Source organism: Macaca mulatta, chromosome 12 (genome assembly GCF_049350105.2).
Source record: "Macaca mulatta isolate MMU2019108-1 chromosome 12, T2T-MMU8v2.0, whole genome shotgun sequence".
NCBI lineage: Eukaryota > Metazoa > Chordata > Mammalia > Primates > Cercopithecidae > Macaca > Macaca mulatta.
This window is the reverse complement of record NC_133417.1, coordinates 102515373-102537665: the sequence shown is the minus strand read 5'-3', so window position 1 is coordinate 102537665 and position 22293 is coordinate 102515373. Positions and strand designations below refer to the sequence as shown.

General features: G+C 41.7%; 1 protein-coding gene across 2 annotated transcripts in view; it reads left to right on the top strand.

Annotated features, from left to right (window-relative positions):
• Window positions 1-22293, top strand: part of RFTN2 (raftlin family member 2) — a 93663-nt gene that overhangs the window by 65096 nt on the left and 6274 nt on the right. For both annotated transcript variants that reach the window (XM_015131730.3, NM_001266607.1), the window contains 1 exon segment: window positions 10227-10305. In XM_015131730.3, the coding sequence (XP_014987216.3) occupies window positions 10227-10305 (79 nt within the window).

Sequence of the window (22293 nt, the reverse complement as noted above, 5' to 3'; positions counted from 1 at the left end):
CAAAAGGCCACACAGTATATACACAGATATACAGCATATCTTTGGTATTAAAATTTAACGGGGAGATATTAGGGGGAAAATATCTGAATATTGCTCCTCAGGGAAGCAATAATGAAAAGAGAGTTAACTATAAGGCAGGTGAATATGGTAGAGGAATCAATAAAGAAGGAGGGCAGGTCTGTGAAGCTCATGATGTCTGAGGGGGCACCATGATGAAAGAATAGTGCTTCTAAAATCAGTTTTAGAGAGGAAAGGTATTCCTTCTGGCAGATAGGGCTCACTTGGAGTAGTAAATGGGTTTCCTCTTACATGCCAGCACTAGTCTGTTGGTAGTGGCTGTCTGGAACATTGCAGTAAGGATTCTGAGACTAGAACCAGCTCAGCAAAAAAGAATGTGGCACTCAATTAGTGATATCTACTACGTGCATGGGAGCGGATGTTGCAGTACGAGTACCACAGATTATTTGCTTTCTCTGGCAACCTTAAGCAAAGCATAGTCAGAAAAGTGCAGGATATACTTAAGGAAGAGTGAGTTGAGGTGAATGAATTCCTAAAGACTTCTCATTTAAAACCTAACAAATTCAAGACCAATTTTTCCAAAAGAATAAATGTAAAGGGGGAGGGAGCTTTTTTATCATGTATAAATCTACAACTATTCTTCTACTTGTCACCCTTAAATATACAATTTTAAAACAATTTTTGTGGCATAAAACACTCATATGGAAAGTGCATAAAACACACACTGAGTGCGGTGGCTCATATCTGTAATCCCAGCATTTTGGGAGGCCGAGGTGGGCGAATCACCTGAGGTCAAGAGTTCAAGACCAGCCTGGCCAACACGGTGAAACCTTGTTTGTACTAAAAATACAAAAATTAGCTGGGCATGGTGTCGCATGCCTGTGGTCACACCTACTTGGGAGGCTGAGGCATGAGAATCGCTTGAGCCCAGGAGGCAGAGGTTGCAGTGAGCCGAGATTGCACCACTGCACTCCAGCCTGGGCAACAGAGTGAGGCTCTGTCTCAAAAAAATTAAATAAATAAATAAATAAATAAATAAATAAATAAATAAAACGTGCATAAAACACAAATGTGCATAATTATACACAAAGACCTGTGTCATCACTGCAGGCCAAAATAATGAATATCAGCCACACCCTAGAAGCACCCCATGTGTCTCCCCATCACCCTCACTTCCTCCACACAGAGATAACATTATCCCACTTTTAGGATAGTCATATCCTTTCTTTGCCTGATAGTTTTACCACTTGTGTATGAATCCCTAAACAATACAGTTTAGTTTTTTAACTTTATATGAATGGAATCATATCATATATATTCTTTTATGTGTTGCTGCTTTCACTTAACATTGTAAGTTTTACCCATGCCGTGTGTAGCAGTTTATTTATTCATTACACTATGTATGGGTACATTCTGCTGCTGGTGGTTTGCTGTCTCCAGTTGTTGGCTATAACAAACCATGCTGTTCTGAGTATGAGCAGAGATCTTGATGCACACATGTGTGAGTTTCTAGAAGCAGAATTGCTTGGTCATAGGGAACTTCTTTAGCTTTGTTAGATAAATACCAGATTCTTTTCAAATAGATTGTTTCCATGTACACTCCTACTAGCAGAGGGTCAGAGTCACCATTGTCTCAACACAAAATATTATCATACTTTTAAATTTTGGCATTCTGATTGAGAGTATGTAGCGTGATCTCAGTGTGACTTCCATTTGTAGTTTCCTAATTACTTCCTGAGATTGAGCACATTTACATATGTTTATTGGCTACTTGGATTTTTCTTTCATATAGTACCTGTTTAAGTCTTTTTGCCCACATTTAAAATTCTATGTTTTTTTGTTTTTTGTTTTTGCTTTTTTGAGACAAAGTCTCATTCTGTAGCCTAGGCTGGAATGCAGTGGCGTGATCTTGGCTCATTGCAGCCTCCACCTCCTGGGTTCAAGCAATTCTTCTGCCTCAGCCTCCCACATAACTGCGATTATAGGCACCCACCACCATACTGGCTAATTTTTTTTTTCTTTGTAGTTTTTTTAGTAGAGATGGAGTTTCACCATGTTAGCCAGGCTGGTCTCAAACTCCTGACCTCAGGTAATCTACCTCTCTCACCTCCCAAAGTGCTGGGATTACAGGCATGAGCCACCACGCCCAGCCTAAAGTTCTATTCATAAGGCTAGGCACAGTGGCTCACACCTGTAATCTCCACACTTTGGGAGACTAAGCTGGGAGGATAGCTTGGGCCCAGGAATTCAAGACCAGCCTGGGCAATATAGCAAGACCCCATCTCTATAAAAAATTTAAATTTAAATTTAAAAAATCTCTACTTATAACTTACTTAAATAAAACAAATAAAGAGTCCTTTATTTATTATGCATCTGCAATTATCTTCACTAATTCTTTGGTTTGTCTTTTCACTCTATGATGTCTTTAATTAACAAAAGTTTTTAATTTTAAAATCAACAAATGTATCTATCTTTACCCTTTTTAATATATTGTTTAAGAAATCCCTCCCTTCATTGAAGGTAGTGGAGAAAGAGTGAATTATTTTAAAATATGAGACATTTTAATAGTTCAAATTTATATAAAATTCTGTAGGCTATGGTTATTGTAAGGTCACGTAGCTGAAAAGTTTTGTGAGGAGTAGAAGGAAAAGTTAAGATTCATACTAAATGTCAATGAACCTCATAGCTGTAAAAGACCTAGCAAAATAAAAAATAAAGACCTAGCAAAGTCTTTTTTTTTTTTTTTTTTTTTTTTGAGACAGAGTCTCGCTCTGTTGCCCAGGCTAGAGTGCAAAAAAGCAATTATGACTCCTCTAGCAAAGCTTTTATCTGTTCTGCAAGCTTTGCTCACTTGTCATGATCGGTTTTTTCTTTTTTGAAGCATGTTCCCTGGCATCAATATATTATCACAGAAACCAAATGACCATTTATTTATAAATTCTTCGACTCTTTAAATATCTACTGAGCATGAGTTTCTGGTCATTAATGTGGAAGCTGCAGAGATGAGAAGACAAGCTCCTCAAGGACCTTAGATCTGGTGGAAGGAAAATGTGTACCAGTAGCTATATTATCTGGCCAAAGGGATTAAGCTTCCTAAGAGAGACCTGTGGGAACCCCGAAAAGGGGATGCTGCTCTTCAGTTGGAGGGTTACTGAAGACTTTATGAAAGACATCACACCTTAAACTAATCTCAAAAGATGGTCAGAATGGGAACAAGCAGAGGTGGTGGAGTGGGCACTCCAGATGGGAGGGAGAATGCCACAAGCAGAGATTCAGAGACCATCAAACATGACTTTGGTTTTTATATTTTAAAGAATATAGAACAACTCTCTCCCACCTAACCATAAATTCTAAGTACTCTATCTCTCAAAGATGCTTGAAATTATAGGCACATATTGAACCAAGAAGAAGTTCAGGTTGTCCTTGTAACTTCCTACAAAAATAATTTATAAATTTAATTATTGGCTGGGGACAGTGGCTCACACCAGTAATGCCAGCACTTTGGGAGGCCGAGGCAGACAGATCACCTGAGGTCAGGAGTGAGACCAGCCTGACCAACATGGTGAAACCCCGTCTCTACTACAAATACAAAAAAAAAAAATTAGCCAGGCATAATGGCACACGCCTGTAGTCCCAGCTACTCGGGAGGCTGAGCCAGGAGAATCACTTGAACCTGCAAGGTGGGGGTTGCAGTGAACCAAGACACACCACTGCACTCCAGCCTGGGCAACAGAGCGAGACTCTGTCTCAAAAAAACAAAAATTATCACTAAAGATATTGCCAAACTAGGCCAGGCGCGGTGGCTCATGCCTGTAATCCCAGCACTTTGAGAGGCTGAGGCGGGCAGATCATGAGGTCAGGAGATCAAGACCATCCTGGTTAACACGGTGAAACCCCGTCTCTACTAAAAATACAAAAAATTAGCCCGTGGTGGCGGGCGCCTATAGTCCCAGCTACTAGGGAGGCTGAGGCAGGAGAATGGTGTGAACCCAGGAGGCGGAGCTTGCAGTGACCAGATATCGCACCACTGCACTCCAGCCTGGGCGACAGAGCAAGACTCCATCTCAAAAATAATAATAATAAAATAAAATAAAAGATATTGTCAAACTATAAATAGAACTTTTTAAAGTTTCATTTTTGTTGCTTGTTTGTTTTTACAACCAGTGCTAGTCACTGTTGTGCAGAACTGAATTCATTTGGGGGAATGTTAAGGCAAAGCTTTCAATTATTAATCTTTTGTTTTTGTTTTTTTTTGTTTTTTTTTTTGTTTTGAGACGGAGTCTTGCTCTGTCACCCAGGCTGGAGTGCAGTGGCCGGATCTCAGCTCACTGCAAGCTCCACCTCCCGGGTTCACGACATTCTCCTGCCTCAGCCTCCCAAGTAGCTGGGACTACAGGCGCCCGCCACCTCGCCCGGCTAGTTTTTTTGTATTTTTAGTAGAGACGGGGTTTCACCGTGTTAGCCAGGATGGTCTCGATCTCCTGACCTCGTGATCCGCCCGTCTCGGCCTCCCAAAGTGCTGGGATTACAGGCTTGAGCCACCGCGCCCGGCCTCAATTATTAATCTTTTATGTCACACTTTAATACCGTGGATCATGAACTTGCTCCTGTCTCTTCTTGCATTTGCCACACTAACATCCGGACCTGTATGGTCTGCTTAAGTAGTCTAATTAGCCCAAGAAAAATGAACATTTGTGTTTATTTTCTTCATTATTCTCCACTATAACTTCTGAACATTATAAGCTGGAATGCTTAATTTAGGATGCTAAATAAAAATCTAGACTTTGGCAAAATAATCTTAGACTTATCCACGAATTATAAAGTTTTCTAGTCAGAATAGAATTAAGCGACATCTTCCTGTAGTCAGGGCTTCAGTGAGCTCTACAAACAAATGTTGTCACTCTACATTTGCTTGTAGAGCGAATGCAGTGTTGTGGAAAGAGTGGGACCTAGAGGTGACCCAAGACAAAAACCTTAAAAGCTCTGAGTCTCAATTTCCTTATCCATAAAATAGAGAAAATCTCTGCTCTGCACACCTTAAAGGATTATCATAAGAAACAAGCATGTTAATGTACGCAGAAAGGACTTAGAACGCTGAAAGCACTACAGGAGTCAAAGTTGTTTTTATTAGTTCAGTCCATGAGATCTTCTGTTAGCGGGAAGTCCCAGTCTTCTTGATAGTCAGGTTCTTGTCACAGAAAATCCCTCTCCCTCAAAGGACATTCACGTAGAATCTTCTTTGTGCTTTCTTATGAAGTGCATAGAAGAAGGCAGGGAAGAGAAAAGGCAACATCTCTGAGCATCTCCTGTGCTCCAGGGTCCATCTCCAGGGTCTAGGAACTTTACATCCACTATCTCATTGACAATGTTCAACCACCTCTGCCTGCAGAGAACTCAGCCCCTTCAAGGCCTGCCCCAGCTGACCTGTCCTTCATGTGGCCTGTGCCCTCGTGCTGAACACGGCACCAGGGATCATCTGCTGCCCTCAGAGATGAAGGGACTAGTCAATGTTCTCACCACTTCTCTGTAGACTGTTCTCTATACTTGTCACCAAAACAGTTTGTACTAGAGCTTTTTCAGAATTTAAATTACTATCTCTAAATCAAGCATATTTTCCAAAGTTGCCTTTGTTTTCTAATACATCAAAGCATGACTGTCCATTAAAGTCTAAAAGAGAACCAGAAGATTCTTAAATCCCTCTCAGGAAGATACTAAGTCACTCAGTTAACTAACAGCACCTTTTGGATAAACATTTTTGTAGGGAATAAGAGATGTGGGCTCTGTCCTCTGAAACCATCCAGGGCATTTTAACATTCTCTCAGGTCCCATAATGACCACCAGTTTGCTAAGGGAAGAATATTCTATCCTAGTTCTATAAATAGAATTATCTCAGGAACGACTGGGAACTATAAGGGACTTACTTGCTTTACCAAATAGGTGTCCGTCTATAAGGCTTCAGACCTCTTTCCCTTAGGTCTGCCGTGATTAGAGTCTCGAAACCAAAACAAGTTCCACATGGTCTCACAGCTGGTCTAAAAATAGCAGGACCTATTTTAAATCAAAATGGCCCTCAGAAAACCAGGGACATAGAAGTTTCCAACATATCTCAAATTAAGGATCTGACTCTGAGGACCTCCCCAAAAGGCAGACAGATGCTGACCTTCCAAAGTCTTTTTTGAGCATCTGGATGCTGTCTAAAGTTGTCCGCCTTTGACAAACCATCTCCACGTTTGCTGTTTTATCTCATTAGATTCCCCAAACAGCACTCCTCATAGGGCCACTGGAAGGCATTACTTGTCAGTTTCAAACGAATGGTTTTAAAGCTCGTGCTCAGGCCAGGCAAGGTGGCTCACACCTGTCATCCTGGCACTTTGGGAGGCCAAGGTGGGCGGATCATCTGAAGTCAGGAGTTCAAGACCAGCCTGGCCAATATGGTGAAACCCCATCTCTACTACAAATACAAAAATTAGTCAAATGTGGTGGTGCGTGCCTGTAATCCCAGCTACTTGGGATGCTAAGGCAGGAGAATCCCTTGAACCCAAAAGGCAGAGGTTGCAGTGAACCCAGATCACACCACTGCACTCCAGCCTGGGCAACAGAGTGAGCCTCTGCCTCAAAAAATAAAATAAAATAAAATAAAAATAAAACAAAGTTTCTGCTTAAAAAGCTTCTGCCCTTTCAGAGGCAATTCCCCTTCACACCACAGGAGGAGCAGATTTGACAGTGCTCTTGCTTCACTGAAGAGGCTGTGGAGGGTTCACCCTCCCCTGTGCCACATGTTTCACCTCTCTGCATACTGTGTTAAATATCAAGCAGAACACTGGCAGAGAGAATCCTATTTCAAACATACAGGCAATGATTCTCAACCCAGGATCGAGCAGTGGACTTCACACCATCTGAGGACTTTTTTCCTTGACATAACACCCCTAACCCACCTACCTCCCCCTCCAACCCACCGAGCCTTTGATAAGCCACGTCCTTCCTCTTTCTCCTTCCCACCCTGCCTCGGGATCTGCTGGTAGAGATATTCTTTCATAATTTGGGGTTGCTGCCAGAAATTGTGTCAGACTGCAGAGGGAGTAACTCCTTGCTCACATTCCATATTTTAGACAATTCAGGTCAGGAATACATTGATAAACTAAAGATGGTGAAAAATATGTGTCCTCAGCATGGCTCTAGGCAGCCTATCTGGCTAAAATTGTCCAAAACATTTAAGGACACAAGTCACATTAGAAGAATATGATAAAATAGACATCAAGGATGCTTCCAGAAACTAAGCCCTTTTTGTTTCCACACTCCATACCAAGAGGAACTGTTGGTGGGTTTTATTATTCAAGGAAAACAGTGAATGCCTTTGGTAGTAGCAAATATCACCAAGTAATCCCCAGGGCCTGAGAAGTCCACACCTCCAAGTCTGTCTCTTCTGGTGATGGTTCCCAAATTTACTGTGCATCAGGGCCACCTGGGCAGCCTGGTGAAATGGAGATTCCGTAGACTGGAGTGGACCCTGGAATCAACAGGCACCTCAGTGTTTGGAATGCACAGTAAAGTCTGTAAAGCCTGCCATAGGCCAAACATTAGATCTTAGTGCATTCAGAATTGTGCCATCCACAGTGAGTGTGAAAGAACTGCCTGTAAGGTCTCCCACAATCCCTACCCCGATGCGTTCCTGCTTTCTCCTCAAGAAGAAGAATTCTACCCTGATCCCTCCTTCCCATCTTTGGATCGTTCCAGACCTGGTTCTTTCATGTGATTCTCCACCTGGATCACACACCTGGAACGTTACCCAGAGGGTCTCTTCTGCATTCCCACGTACCCTGTCCCTTGAATTTGTTTTTCCTTTTTTCTTTACTTTTCTTTCTTTTTTTCTTTTAAGATAGGTTCTCTTTCTGTCACCCATGCTAGAGTTCAGCAGCGTGATCAATAGCTCACTGCACCTTCAACCTCCGGGCTCAAGTGATCCTCCTACCTCAGCCTCCCGAGTAGCTGGGACCACAGGCACGTGCCACCACACTTGGATAACTTTTTTAAAAAGTTTTTGTAGATACAAGAGTCTCAGTATGTTTCCCAGACTAGTCTCAAACTCCTGGACTCAAGGGATCCTCCGTCAGCTTCACAAAGTGCTAGGATTACAGGCATGAACCACCATATCTTTCTGTCCCTTGAATTTGCTCTCTGGAAGATATTCTTGATTCTGAAACTTTTCTTCCCTTCCCTTAACTGCACCCTATGTTTCACTAAATGAATGGAAAAGTGGAAGGAAATCACATTTGTTGTGCTCCTTCTCGTGGCAAGCACAATGCGAGGCTCTTCATGCACTCTTATTTTTCACTTATCACTTATTGAGGTCCCTGATAGAAAAAAATCAGAGAGACTGGGTGCAGTGGCTCATGCCTGTAATCCCAGCACTTTGGGAGGCCAAGGCAGGCAGATCACCTGAAGTCGGGAGTTCGAGACCAGCCTGACCAACATGGAGAAACCCCGTCTCTACTAAAAATACAAAATTAGACCAGTGTGGTGGCACATGCCTGTAATCCTAGCTACTCGGGAGGCTGAGGCAGGAGAATCACTTGAACCAGAGAGGTAGAGCTTGCAGTGAGCCGAGATCATGCCATTGCACTCCAGCCTAGGCAAAAAGAGCAAAACTCCATCTCGAAAGAAGGAAAGAAGAAAGAAAGAAAGAGAGAAAGAAAGTGAGAAAGAGAGAAAGAAAAGAAAGAAAAAGAAAACAGTCAGAGAATTTAAGGATTAACTGATTAAAGGCATCAGCTATTAGGTACTATGACAGAGTTTGGATTTGAACCCAGGAACTGTCTGGTTCCAAAGCCATGGCTTTTTCCAGTATATGTCATGCTCCCAAAACATGTGACCAGCCTTTTCTGTACACATGCTAATCCCGCCCGTGTACCAAAGCCTCATGACGATTTGTTCCCGAAATTACTACACATTTTATAAATGTTTTCCGTTCCAATCAAAGATGAGGTCGAAATGGAATGAGATTAGACTAGAAACAGCCTTTCAAATATAAAAAAGAAGCAGTCTCCTCTTATCACTTTGAGAAAGATTTGATATTTCTCTAAATTCAGTGGCATCAGTAAGGTTGGGATTTTCAAATGGTGTGCAGTTGACACATAACTCTAAAGCCAGAGTTTCAGTGTTGCATTCATTTTCCAGAAAAAGGGCTCAGCATAAAATGCAGCTAATAGTAAGGTTTTGTTGGGGTTTTTTGCATAATAAAAGTCGTCACTGAGCAACATTAGCTACAGACACTCCTCCCCATAAATCCATGGAGACTCTGTGAAAAGCATTTCAGAGGAATACAAACCCCAAGTAGTCTTTGGCAAGGGGTAATTTGCCATGATGATAGTTAAATAAGGAGAATACTGAGTAGCTGACTACAAAGAAGCATCTGAAAATAAAACTAGCTATAGTTGAAGTCCCTCAATTGAAAATGGATGTAAATTTTCTCACATGTGGCAGCCTAAATTGGTCTCTTCTGTTTAGAAGGCAAGTTTGACAATGCATACCAAGAAGCTTAAATCATAAGGTTTGACCTAACACTCCCCCTCCTAAGTATTCATTTCAAGAAAATAATTCATAAGAGGAATACAATACATATTTTTATCTCCTAAGTATTCATTTCAATAAAATAATTGAATACAATACATATTTTTTGTTTATAATTGGCAAGAAACTGGAAGCAACCTTATTTTCCAATAATAAAAAAAAGACTTAGTACATTTTGGTATCTTAATTCTTTGAGTTATTATGCAACCATTAAAAATATGATTACAGTGTACAAACAAGAAAAAGAGTGTTCAGTGAAGGGCATAGAAACAAAATATAAATGTGCAGTGATTACAGACATGCAAATTACACAAGCTGATAAAGACTAAGAGGGGAAACAAAGAAATGAAAATATTGATGTTAGCTTGGTGAGATTACAAGTGTCTTTAAACATTAAAATTATTTTCTTTTATAGCGACCATATTCAGTTTTTAGGGATTTTTCTTGTTTTTCCAGATGTGGTTTCTATAAAATTACATTTTACATTTTTTCCATCACTGGAAAAAAAAAAGATTTATATTTTATAATTATTTTTGGTCAGAAGATTATTTTACAAAACTGCATATGGAATGTTCTAGTCAATTATGAAATACGGAGAATTACTAATTCGCAAATACTAATACTATTGTTTTAATTTGCAGTGAAGGGAATTTGGCTACAAAGCAGATCGTATTCCTTCAGAGGCCAGTTATGTGGAATTCAGCTGCTCAAACACCAGATGTGAGTAAAATTGATGCTTTATTAACTGAATGTTTTTTGAAGCATTTAATCCTTAAACTCTCATTGTAATTCCAAATAAGAAAGCGTGGACATGACATGGAAACAGTCCTCTGAACCAACCTATAAGGGAAATGTGCTAGCAATCAGGCAACATGAAATAGTTCCAAAGGGGATTCTAATATGCCATCTCAAAATATGCCACTTTGGCATGAGGATTACTTTGAGCTAAAGGCAATTAAGAAACAGCAGACACAGGAGGGACTATCTGTCCTCCACCTTTCTGCTGAAAAATGGGGGCATACATTTCACTTTATAAGGGTGACATAAATTTCCATTTGTAAAGGTGTCAAATCACCAGAAACAATTCACAGTGATGAGTCTGCAAAAACAAACTGTACTAAAATAAGCTTGATCTTCCATTCGTTTACCCCATGTATTTGCCTTCTCATGATTTACTTCCCCAGAAGCCCAAACTCCTTTTCCCTCATCTAGTCACCTGTCTGCAACTTATCACCCTTTGTTAAAATGGTTTATAAACTCCCAGGTCTTCTATACCAAACTGCCTCTTTGGGTTTTTGCTACCTTTCTGTGAAGAGACTGTGTGCATTGAAAATAAACCTTTTCTCCTATTAATATGTCTTTTTGTCAGTTTGATTTGTAGTTCTCAGCTACTGAACCTAAGAGGATAAAGGAACAGTTTTTTCTGTCCTTACAGTTCTAAATCTTGTGAATGAATGTGCCTGATCTTGCAACGCATCCATGCAACTTTGGCTATCTTGACCTTTAGCAACACTTTTCTTTTATATTATCTAGTCAAGTTTGTAGTTTTTCAGCACTTTGCTGAAGGGCTATTCTGAGCCTCAAGTCACCTTGATCTTACTGGATGCACAGCTAGAATACAATGATTGAATGCGGCACTCTGTGCATTAATAAAGCATAACTTGCAAAACAAGAGATTTGCAAATGGACCAGAAAATTTTTAAAGTGATTCTTTTTCTGTATCTACATCAAGAAAACGTTGTTTTATGTTTTCAGGCAAAGCTGCAGAGATTTGAAAAAAAGAAGACATTGTTTAGTAAACTTTAAAGTTATCTAAACTATCAAAGAGCTAGATTGACTGTATAATACAGCCATGCTAAATTATTTCACGTTAATTTTGAAAAAAGGCTGGCTGGGTTGGTAGGTAAATCAGTAGAGAGGTAGAGAGGTAGTTGGGAAGATGGAGAGGCAGGAGAATACAATGACCAAGTACACAGAATTAGAAACCACATTAGAGCCCACAGGTGAGCACTGCAACCCTCCACAACAATGAGGATGACTCAACTTCATGAGTTTATTAAAAACTATCTGTCAAGGTCATGCACAGGGGCTCACAACTGTAATCCCAACATTTTGGGAGGTTGAGGTGGGAGAACTGCTTGAACCCAGGAGTTTGAGACCAGCCTGGGAAACATTAGCAGACCCTGTCTCTACAAAAAATTAAAAAATAAATTAAGCAGGCATGGTGGCACATGCCTGTAGTCCTAGCTACTTGGGATGTTGAAGTGGAAGGATCACTTGAGCCCAGGAGTTCAATGCTGCAGTGAGCTGTGATGGTGCCACTGCATTCTAGCCTGGGTGACAGAGTGAGACCCTGTCTCAAAAAAAATTAATTAAATAAAAGAAATATTCTGGCCCAGCCCAGTGGCTCATGCCTGTAATCCCAGCACTTTGGGAGGCCGAGGTGGGGATCATGAGGTCAAGAGATCAAGACCATCCTGGCCAACATGGTGAAACCCTATATCTACTAAAAATACAAAAATTAGCCAGGCGTGGTGGCGTCTGCCTGTAGTCTCAGCTACTCGGGAGCCTGAGGCAGGAGAATCGCTTGAACCCAGGAGGCGGAGGTTGCAGTGAGCCTAGATTGCACCACTGCACTGCAGCCTGGCGACAGGGTGAGATTCTGTCTCAAAAAAGAAATATTCTACCTAAAAGCAGCAAAGGTGGGTATATGTAGAGAATGACCAGAAAAAGTTGTCCTTTCTTCTTCCCCCAAAGCAAACTTCTCATCATGTCACAATCTTTTTATCCTTTCTTTTTTTGTTTCTCTTTTTTTTTTTTTTTTTTTTTTTTTTGAGATGGAGTCTCACTCTGTCACTAGGCTGGAGTGCAGTGGCGCAATCTCGGCTCACTGTAACCTCCTACTCCCTGGTTAAGCGATTCTCCTGCCTCAGCCTCCCAAGTAGCTGGGACTACAGGCATGCGCCACCACAACCAGCTAATTGTTGTATTTTTAGTAGAGATGGGATTTCACCTTGTTGGCCAGGATGGTCTTGATCTCCTGACCTCGTGATCCGCCCACCTCAGCCTCCCAAAGTGCTGGGATTACAGGTGTGAACCACCGCACCTGGCCTCTTTCTTTTTAACATTCTACAAATGGCCATTATTTTTAGGAAAAGTCATCAGAATTCACAGCCTCATGGGGTTTTGATCCATGAGGGCCATGGAGTTGTGTTTGTGACGATGTAAGACCTACATCCAGCTACCTCACAGTCTCCTTTACTTAATATTAGATATAAGGTTTTTAATTCCCTGAAAATGTTTAGGCCCTTTTGTTTATCATGTTTTACTTTTTTGTGAGACATGGTCTCCCTGTGTTGCCCAGTCTGGTCTCAAACTCCTGAGTTCAAACAATCCTCCCACCTTAGCTTCCCAAGTAGTTAGGGTTACAGGTGCTCACCACTGTACCCAGCCCTTTTTTGTTTAGCGTTAGATACTATCCAGTAGTCTCTAGTCACGGCTCTTCTTTGGGTAATCTTTATATTTCATTGTAAGGTAAAATTACTGGTTCATTTATATAATGGGAAGCAGATATAGTTGGTTTGTATCAATGACAAATCTAATAATAATATATTTTATAACTTACAATTCTGCTTCTAAATGGATTTACCATTTCTTCATTTGACAAATGTTTAATTTTTCTAGCAAGAAGCCATAGGATCCTGAGATTATTTCAGGGCAGAACTTGTAGGTAGGAGTCAAAGTGTCTAACAGCTATAACAGAAAGCTGATTTGCAAATTCTTTCAGTTTTTACTTAAGGAAACAATTTCTTACTTTATCTCAAAATGGTAGTAATACTTTCAGGAAAGTAAACTATTAATATCAATATAGAGTTAATTTATTACCAAAATGTTTTAGCTATCTCATATATATTTTGTGAAAGTTGTATTTACGGCTGGGCACGGTGGCTCAAGCCTGTAATCCCAGCACTTTGGGAGGCCAAGATGGGCCGATCATGAGGTCAGGAGATCGAGACCATCCTGGCTAACCCGGTGAAACCCCGTCTCTACTAAAAAATACAAAAAAACTAGCTGGGCGTGGTGGCGGGCACCTTATAGTCCCAGCTACTCGGGAGGCTGAGGCAGGAGAATGACGTGAACCTGGGAGGCGGAGCTTGCAGTGAGCCACGATCGCGCCACTGCACTCCAGCCTGGGTGGCAGAGTGAGACTCCGTCTCAAAAAAAAAAAAAAAAAAAGGAAAAAGAAAGTTGTATTTACAATATGCCTTGAAAAAATTTATGCAGTCACAGATCCATAATAGCACTGTTCTTTGTTAATACCTTTAAATCAGTTATTGTTTGAAAGGGCAAGTTGATGGGGGGATTGCTTTGTTTATAAAGTCTTTCAAAGAATTTTTTCAAAGATGTTTAGTTTTAAAAACAGTTGGTAGATATTTCAGACATTACAAGTGTTGTCCTAGGATTCTCAATGCGTTTTCATTAAACAATAAATTTCATGGGCTAATAGAAATTAACCTAGAGTCTGACCTTTGAAAAAAATTTCTCAGCTGAGTGCAGTGGCTCACGTCTGTAATGCGAGCACTTTGGAAGGCCGAGGCAGGCAGATCATCTGAGGTCGGGAGTTCAAGACCAGCCTGACCAACATGGAGAAACCCCTTCTCTACTAAAAATACAAAATTAGCTGGGCGTGGTGGCATATGCCTGTAATCCCAGCTACACAGGAGGTGGAGGCAGGAGAATTGCTTGAACCCGGGAGGCGGAGGTTGTGCTGAGCTGAGATCATGCCATTGCACTCCAGCCTGGGCAACAAGAGTGAAACTCCATCTCAAAAAAAAAAAAAAAAAAAAATTATCTTGCTCTTTCTACTAAGACTAATGTCAAGATTTTTCCTATCCAATTTCACTAAGCACAGAACAGTACTGTTATGTTCAACAGATCCATTTCATGCCCCTGTTGTGGGGAGGAAATTGAGGATTGCACTATGAAGAAAGCATGTTGTTGGGTTTTTTCCTTTGGAAGTTACAGAGACCTTTACTTTTGGAATTTGTTTTATATTTCACAAATATATCTTATGCAATATTCTAGATACTTGTGAATGTTTTTAAACATGAAAAATGTCATTTCAAAATAGTTAGACTCTCATTTACTGCCACAGTTTTCTCTAAGCTATTAAGAGATAATTCATTTTAGTAAAACTAGAAAACTATTAGGAAAAAACATAGGAGAAAATCTTCATAAAGTGGAGTTAGGCAAAGAGTTTTTAGGGGCCAGGTGCGGTGGCTCACACCTGTAATCTCAGCATTTTGGGAGCCTGAGGCAGAAGGATCACTTGAGTCCAGGAGTTTGAGACCAGCTGGTCAGCATGGCAAAACCCTGTCTACAGAAAATACAAAAAATAGCTGGGCATGGTGGCACACACGGGTAATCCTAGCTACCTGCAGGGGGTGAAGAGGGTGGATCGCTGGAGCCTGGGAGATTGAGGCTGCAGTGAGCCATGTTCGCACCACTGTACTCCAGCCTGAGCAACAGAGTGAGACCTCGTCTCAAAAAAAAAAAAAAAAAAAAACAGAGTTAGAGTTTTTAGACATAACACCAAAAGCATAATCTATTTAAAAATTGAAAAAAGAGACTTCATCAAAATATAAAACTTTTGTTCTGTGAATGGCACTGTTAACAGAAGAAAAAGACAAGCCACAAACTGGGAGAGAAAAACTCAGAAATCATATACAAAGCAAATGATTTTACCCAAAGGGTATCAAGGACTCTCACAATTCAAGAGTGAAAAAACAACCCAGTGAAAAAATAGTTAAAAGACTGGAACACTTCACCAATGAGGATATGTAAATGAGAAGTAAACACATGAAAAGATGCTTAAATCACTAGCCATTAGGGAAGTGCAAATGAAAACTCATAATGAGATATAATACACCTGTTAAAATGGTTAAAATAAAAAATACTGACAATACCAAGAACTGGGGAGGATGAGGAGCAATCAGAACCCTCATACACAGCTGCTGGGGATGCAAAATGGAATATCCACTGTTTTCACGCTCCAATCTAAGGACATACCTGAGATTGGGTAATTTACAAAAGAAGGAGATTTAATTGGACTCACCGTTGCACGTAGCTGAGGAGGCCTCACAATCATGGCAGAAGGCAAGGAGGAGTAAGTCACATCTTACATGAATGGCGGCAGGCAAAGAGAAAGCTTGTGCAGAGGAGTTCCCTTTTTTTTTTTTTTTTTTTTTGAGACAGTCTCACTCTGTCACCCCGGCTAGGGTGCAATGGCGTGGTCTCAGCTCACTGCAACCTCCACCTCTCCGGTTCAAGCAATTCCCCTGCTTGCCTCAGCCTCCTGAGGAGCTGGGATTATAGGAACTACCACCACATCCGGCTAATTTTTGTATTTTCAGTAGAGATGGGTTTTGCTATGTTGGCCAGGCTGGTCTCGAACTCCTGACCTCGTGATCCGACTGCCTCGGCCTCCCAAAGTGCTGGGACTGCAGGCATGAGCCACTGTCCCTGACCCCATTTTTAAAACCATCAGATCTCATGAGACTTATTCACTATGATGAGAAAGCACAGAAGAGACCCATCCCTGTGATTCAATTATCTCCCACAGGGTCCCTCCCACAACACGTGGAAGTTATGGGAGCTACAAGATGAGATTTCCTTGAGGACACAGAACCAAACCATATCATCCACCCTGGAAAACAGTTTGGCAGCTTCTTATGAAGTTAAACAGACATTTACCATAGACCCAGCAGTCCCTGTCTTGGGTGTTTACCCTAGAGAAATAAAAACTGATGTTCACACAAAAGCCTACACACAAATATTCGTAGCAGTTCTATTCGTAATCACCTCAGACTGGAAACTGGAAACAACCCAAATGTCTTCAACAAGTGAATGAATAAACAACAGTGGTACATCCATACAATTAAATACTCAGAAATAAAAAGGACTGGGCATGGTGGCTCACATCTGTAATCCCAGCACTCTAGGAGGCCAAGGCAGGTGGCTGGCCTTGAGGTCAGGAGCTTGAGACCAACTGGGGCAACTTGGGACCCCATCTCATAAAAAAATAAAATAACATAAAGTCTGTCTCTACAAATAAAAAATAAAAATAAATAGGAATGAACTCACTGGTACACATAACTTGGATTAATCTCAAAGATGTTTTAATGAATAAAAGAGCTAGCCTCAAAAGATTGCAGACTGTATAATTCTATTTAAATGACATTCTTAAGAAGGCAAAACTATAGTGTGGAGAACAGATCAGTGGTTTCCAGGGATTAGGGGTGGTGGAAGGGTGTGATAGAGGGATATATAGAGGAGTGTTTTGGGGTGGTGGAACTGTTCTGTGTCCCAAATGTGGTTAAATCTATACACGTATTGAAACTCATAGACTTGTACTCCCCAAAGTCATTTTTACTGTATGTTCATTTAAAAGATAAAACGTCAAAGATCATTTGCTCTACAAATTACACAGACTCTTATTTTCTATGCCTTTGTCCTTCAGTAAAGACGGTCCTTAGGTCATGGAATGCTTATGAAGCTTAGTGAAGTTGCTGACTTCTCTTTTCTCTGTGTGATGTCAAAAGGCCAGGGTCTTTTTATCTTGCTGTTCCTTCTATCTATTTTTATTTTTCTTTATTTTGGGGAGAGTCCTCTAAATGAATTCGAGGAAATGATAGCTATGCTGAGTAGGAAGAATGATCCCTGCTGCCATAAGGGCAGATGTAGGATGGGAGAGCAGCACTCTTCTGGCCACCCAAGCTTGTTTCTATATTCCTTATTGGTGTTCTTTGGGCGGTAAGGGACATAAACTCTGTTCAGACTAGCCTATGTATATAAGGGAATTTATTGGCTTCTAGATGGAAAGGCTATACTGGCATAGCTCACAACATTGGGAAAAAAAAAAAAAAAAAAAAAAAGGCCGGGCGCAGTGGCTCATGCCTGTAATCCCAGCACTTTGGGAGGCCGAGGCGGGTGGATCACGAGGTCAGGAGTTCAAGACCAGCCTGGCCAAGATGGTGAAATCCTGTCTCTACTAAAAATACAAAAAAATTAGCCGGGTGTGGTGGCACGCACCTGTAATCCCAGCTACTCCGGAGGCTGAGGCAGAGAATTGCTTAAACCTGGAGGGGTGGAGGTTGCAGTGAGCAGAGATCACGCCACTGCACTCCAGCCTGGGCGACAGAGCGAGGCTCCGTCTCAGAAAAAAAAGGACAGCTGAGTGCGGTGGCTCATGCCTGTAATCCCAGCACTTTGGGAGGCCAAGGCAGGCAGATCACAAGGTCAGGAGTTCGAGACCAGCCTGGCCAATATGGTGAAACCCCGTCTCTATTAAAAATACAAAAATTAGCCTGGTGTGGCGGCGAGTTCCTGTAGTCCCAGCTACTTGGGAGGCTGAGGCAGGAGAATCGCTTGAACCCAGGAGGTAGAGCTTGCAGTGAGCTGAGCTTGTGCCACTGCACTCCAGCCTAGGTGACAGAGTGATACTTCATCTCAAAAAAAAAAAAAAAAAAGAACAAGGAAGGAATGAGCCTGAACAACATGGTGAAACCCCACCTCTACAAAAAATACAAAAATTAGCTGAACATGGTGGCAGGCACAGGTGTCCAGAGTAATCCCAGTTACTCTAGAGGCTGAGGTGGGAGGATCACTTGTACCTGGGAGGTTGAGGCTGCAGTGAGCCGTAATTGCACCACTGCACTCCAGCCTGGGCTACAGAGTGAGACTCTGTCTCAAACAGAAAAAAAAAAAAAAAAAAAATTTAAAGAAAGAAAGAAAAAGAAAAATAACTGAAGACCTCACTTACTGACATCAGAGATTCCACATTGTCAAGACGTTTCCTCTCATCTATTTGTTTGGCTTCTGTGTGTGTTGTGTGTGTGTGCAGAGGGCTTCTTAGGAGGTAAGCTTGGCCACCTTGTCAAAAAGAAAGAACTTGTTTATCCTAGAGTCAGTATAGTAGTCCCAGGGAATGACTATGGTCAGGTCTGACCGGGTCACCTGCCCACGCTGCAGTAGAGAAGAAGATGGATAGGAAAGCTGGCTGGAGAGGTAGTAATAAGTCAACCATACCCTTCCCCCTTCCTAGGCTTCCATGATTTTGACAGCCCCAACCTGGGAAGATCCAGGAATGTGTTCTGTGAGCGGTCAAGGGTAGCGCCTCTTGTGTTTCAAAACCTCTAACTCTTCCAAGTGGCCCAAGAGCTACATTTAGGATTGCAAGGTTGAAGAAGGAAAGAAATCCTGAATGTCCATTCCATGTTTTTGTCACTTTATAAACTAAATTTCTTAGCTACACTTCCCTTGTATCCATCATAACACTCTCCAAGATTGTGTCCAACACAGTGTTTTATGATTGCCGGTAGAATTCTGACTTAAGTCTTTTGCTTTTTTTTTTTTTTTTTTTTTTTTTTTTTTTTGAGGCGGAGTCTCGCTCTGTCGCCCAGGCTGGAGTGCAGTGGCGCGATCTCGGCTCACTGCAAGCTCCGCCTCCCGGGTTCCCGCCATTCTCCTGCCTCAGCCTCCCGAGTAGCTGGGACTACAGGCGCCGCCACCACGCCCGGCTAATTTTTTTGTATTTTTTAGTGGAGACGGGGTTTCATTGTGTTAGCCAGGATGGTCTGGATCTCCTGACCTCGTGATCTGCCCGCCTCGGCCTCCCAAAGTGCTGGGATTACAGGCTTGAGCCACCGCGCCCGGCCCAAGTCTTTTGCTTTTAAGATACCAACAGTGAAAACTGAAAGGTAGAATGGTAGAACACCCTAAATTCAACTAATGTGTCACTAGGACTCATGCATTTTTAATGGGTCACCCCTTTTTTTGTAAATAGGAATGGCTCTGAAAAGGTAGTAGATTTTATCAAAGGTTTTATTAGTTCTGCATCCAAATCTTAGTATAATTTCCTCCAATTTTACAGTGAAAATATCAGAAGAAAGTGAGGACATATATGAGTAAGGCTGAAAATGTAGCATGGGAAATCTTTATTTCTTTATTGACATAGAGAAATATTCACAATATAGTACTAAGTGGGAAAGTGAGGTATAAAACGTTTCATGGGCTGGGCATCATGACTCACACTTATAAGTAATCCCAGCACTTTGGGAGGCCAAGGTGGGTGGATCACTTGAGGTCAGGAGTTCGAGACCAGCCTGGCCAACATGGTGAAACCCCTTCTCTACTAAAAATACAAAACTTAGCTGGACGTGGTGATGTGCACCTGTAATCCCAACTATTTGGGAGGCTGAGGCAGAAGAATCACTTGAACCTGGGAGGCGGAGGTTGCAGTGAGCCAAGATCGTGCCACTGCGCTCCAGCCTGGGTGACAGAGTGAGACTCCGTCTCAAAAAAAAATTTTATGTACTGTTTCTATACATCATGTGTGTGCATGCAAATATATATATATATTATATATAGAGAGAGTATATGTAGAATATATATAAATATATATATATATTTAGAGAAAAAAATAGGAAAATATGCCAAGGTTTTAACAGTTGCATTTCTAGAAGACGGAATTATAGGTGGGTTTTGCTTTTTCTTTGTTTTTGTCAAGTTTTCTATATTGAATAGGTGTTATTTTTATGATTGAAGGAAATTTTTATTTAGGAAACACACAAATCTTTTACAGCAAACCTACTCATATTTTTGCAGATGTGGGTAAGATAGTGTGAAAAGAATAAGGTGAGAGACTCGGGCTACAGTTCCGGGCCAGCGATTCCATCACCTTGGACAAATCCTGTTTTCTCTCTGGGTCTCAGCCCCGCCTCTGTAGAATAAGGGGACTGAAGTAGATAATCTCCAAGAACTAGTTGGGCTTCAGACTTCTACAGTCTAAGTTATGAGAACATCACAGTTTGGTTTGTTGGAAGTGTTATTATTTGCATGTGGAATAAGGGTGGGGCAGGAGAGGTGATATGATTGCTGAAGCTGTATTTATTAAACAACATGTCACATGCGTCCATGTGAAGAGACCACCAAACATGCTTTGTGTGAGCAATAAAGCTTTTTAATCACCTGGGTGCAGGCGGGTTGAGTCCAAACAGAGAGTCAGTCCAAAAAGGGAGACAGGGGTGGGGCCGCTTTATAGGATTTGGGTAGGTAATGGAAAATTACAGTCAAAGGGGGTTGTTCTCTGGTGGGCAGGGGCGGGGGTCACAAGGTGCTCAGTGGGGACCTTCTGAGCCAGGAGAAGGAATTTCACGAGGTAATGTCATCAGTTAAGGCAGGAACCGACCACTTTCCCTTCTTTTGTGATTCTTCAGTTACTTCAGGCCATCTGGATGTATATCTGCAGGCTTGGGCTCAGGGGCCTGATGTAACAGTCACATGGTAAAAAAAAGAAAAAAAGTGTGTGTTGGTTCAGAAGTCTTTTTTAGAGGTGCAGTGCTAAGTATTTTGCCATCTTCTAACATTTGAAATTTACATTTGGTGGCTGTTTACCTATTAATGCTTATTTTAAAGTGAATTACTCTGAATATCTTAGTATTCTGAATAGCATCCCATTTTTATTAAGAAAATCCTTGTTAAGTATGTGAGAATTGGCCTCTATTAGCTGATACATAATGAACAAAGTATTGCAAAATTTACCTTTGGCCCTAGCGCTGGTGAGGAAGGCAAGATCCAGGAAGCCCCCAGCGACCCCCACCTTCCCATTTTGATTCCGGTCAATGTTGAGAGCCTTGAAAGCATCATTCAAGAGTGAATGCATTCCCGCCGTTGTGGTGGCTCATGCCTGTACTCCCAGCACTTTGGGAGGCTGAGATTTAAGCCTCCAAAGTGATCTGAGATTAAGTGATCTGAGATTAAGGCAGATCACTTAAGTCCAGGAGTTCAACAACAGCCTGGCCAACATGGCAAAACCCCATCTCTATAAAAAATAGAAAAATTACCCAGGCGTGGTGGTGCACGCCTGTAATCCCAGTTACTCTGGAGGCCGAGACAGGAGAATTGCTTGAGCCTGGGAGGTGGTCAAGCAATTGTAAATAGTAATGACTGAAAAGTCGGGAGGTGGTCAGTGCAGTGAGTGGAGATTGTGCTACTGCACTCCAGCCTGGGCGACAGACAGAAACTCTGTCTCAAAAAAAAAAGAGTGAGTGCATTGTTGTGCATGTGGGAAAGATAGCCACTGGCCAGGCTTGAGAAAGGAGCACAGTCTGGCCGTGTTCATCAGCCGTATCTGAAGCCAAAAATCTGTATCCTTGCTGACCAATGCCCCAGTGCAGGGAAGAAAGTGCCATTCTCAAATTTTGTACATTTCTGAGAGTAAATCTGTCAGGTTCCACCGCATATATTAATTTCAATAAATTTGGTGAATAGGAATAAACAGGAAAAGAACTAAAGAGCTGATATTTGGCCAGGCACAGTGGCTCACGCCTGTAATCCCAGCACTTTGGGAGGCCAAGATGGGCGGATCACGAGGTCAGGAGATTGAGACCATCCTGGCTAACATGGTGAAACCCTGTCTCTACTAAAAAATACAAAAAACTAGCTGGGCGAGGTGGCGAGCGCCTGTAGTCCCAGCTACTCGGAAGGCTGAGGCAGGAGAATGGCGTAAACCCGGGAGGCAGAGCTTGCAGTGAGCCGAGATCCGGCCACTGCACTCCAGCCTGGGCGACAGAGCGAGACTCCGTCTCCAAAAAAAAAAAAAAGAGCTGATATTTGCATTTGATGAATGCAAGGGTGCCCATGCAAAAT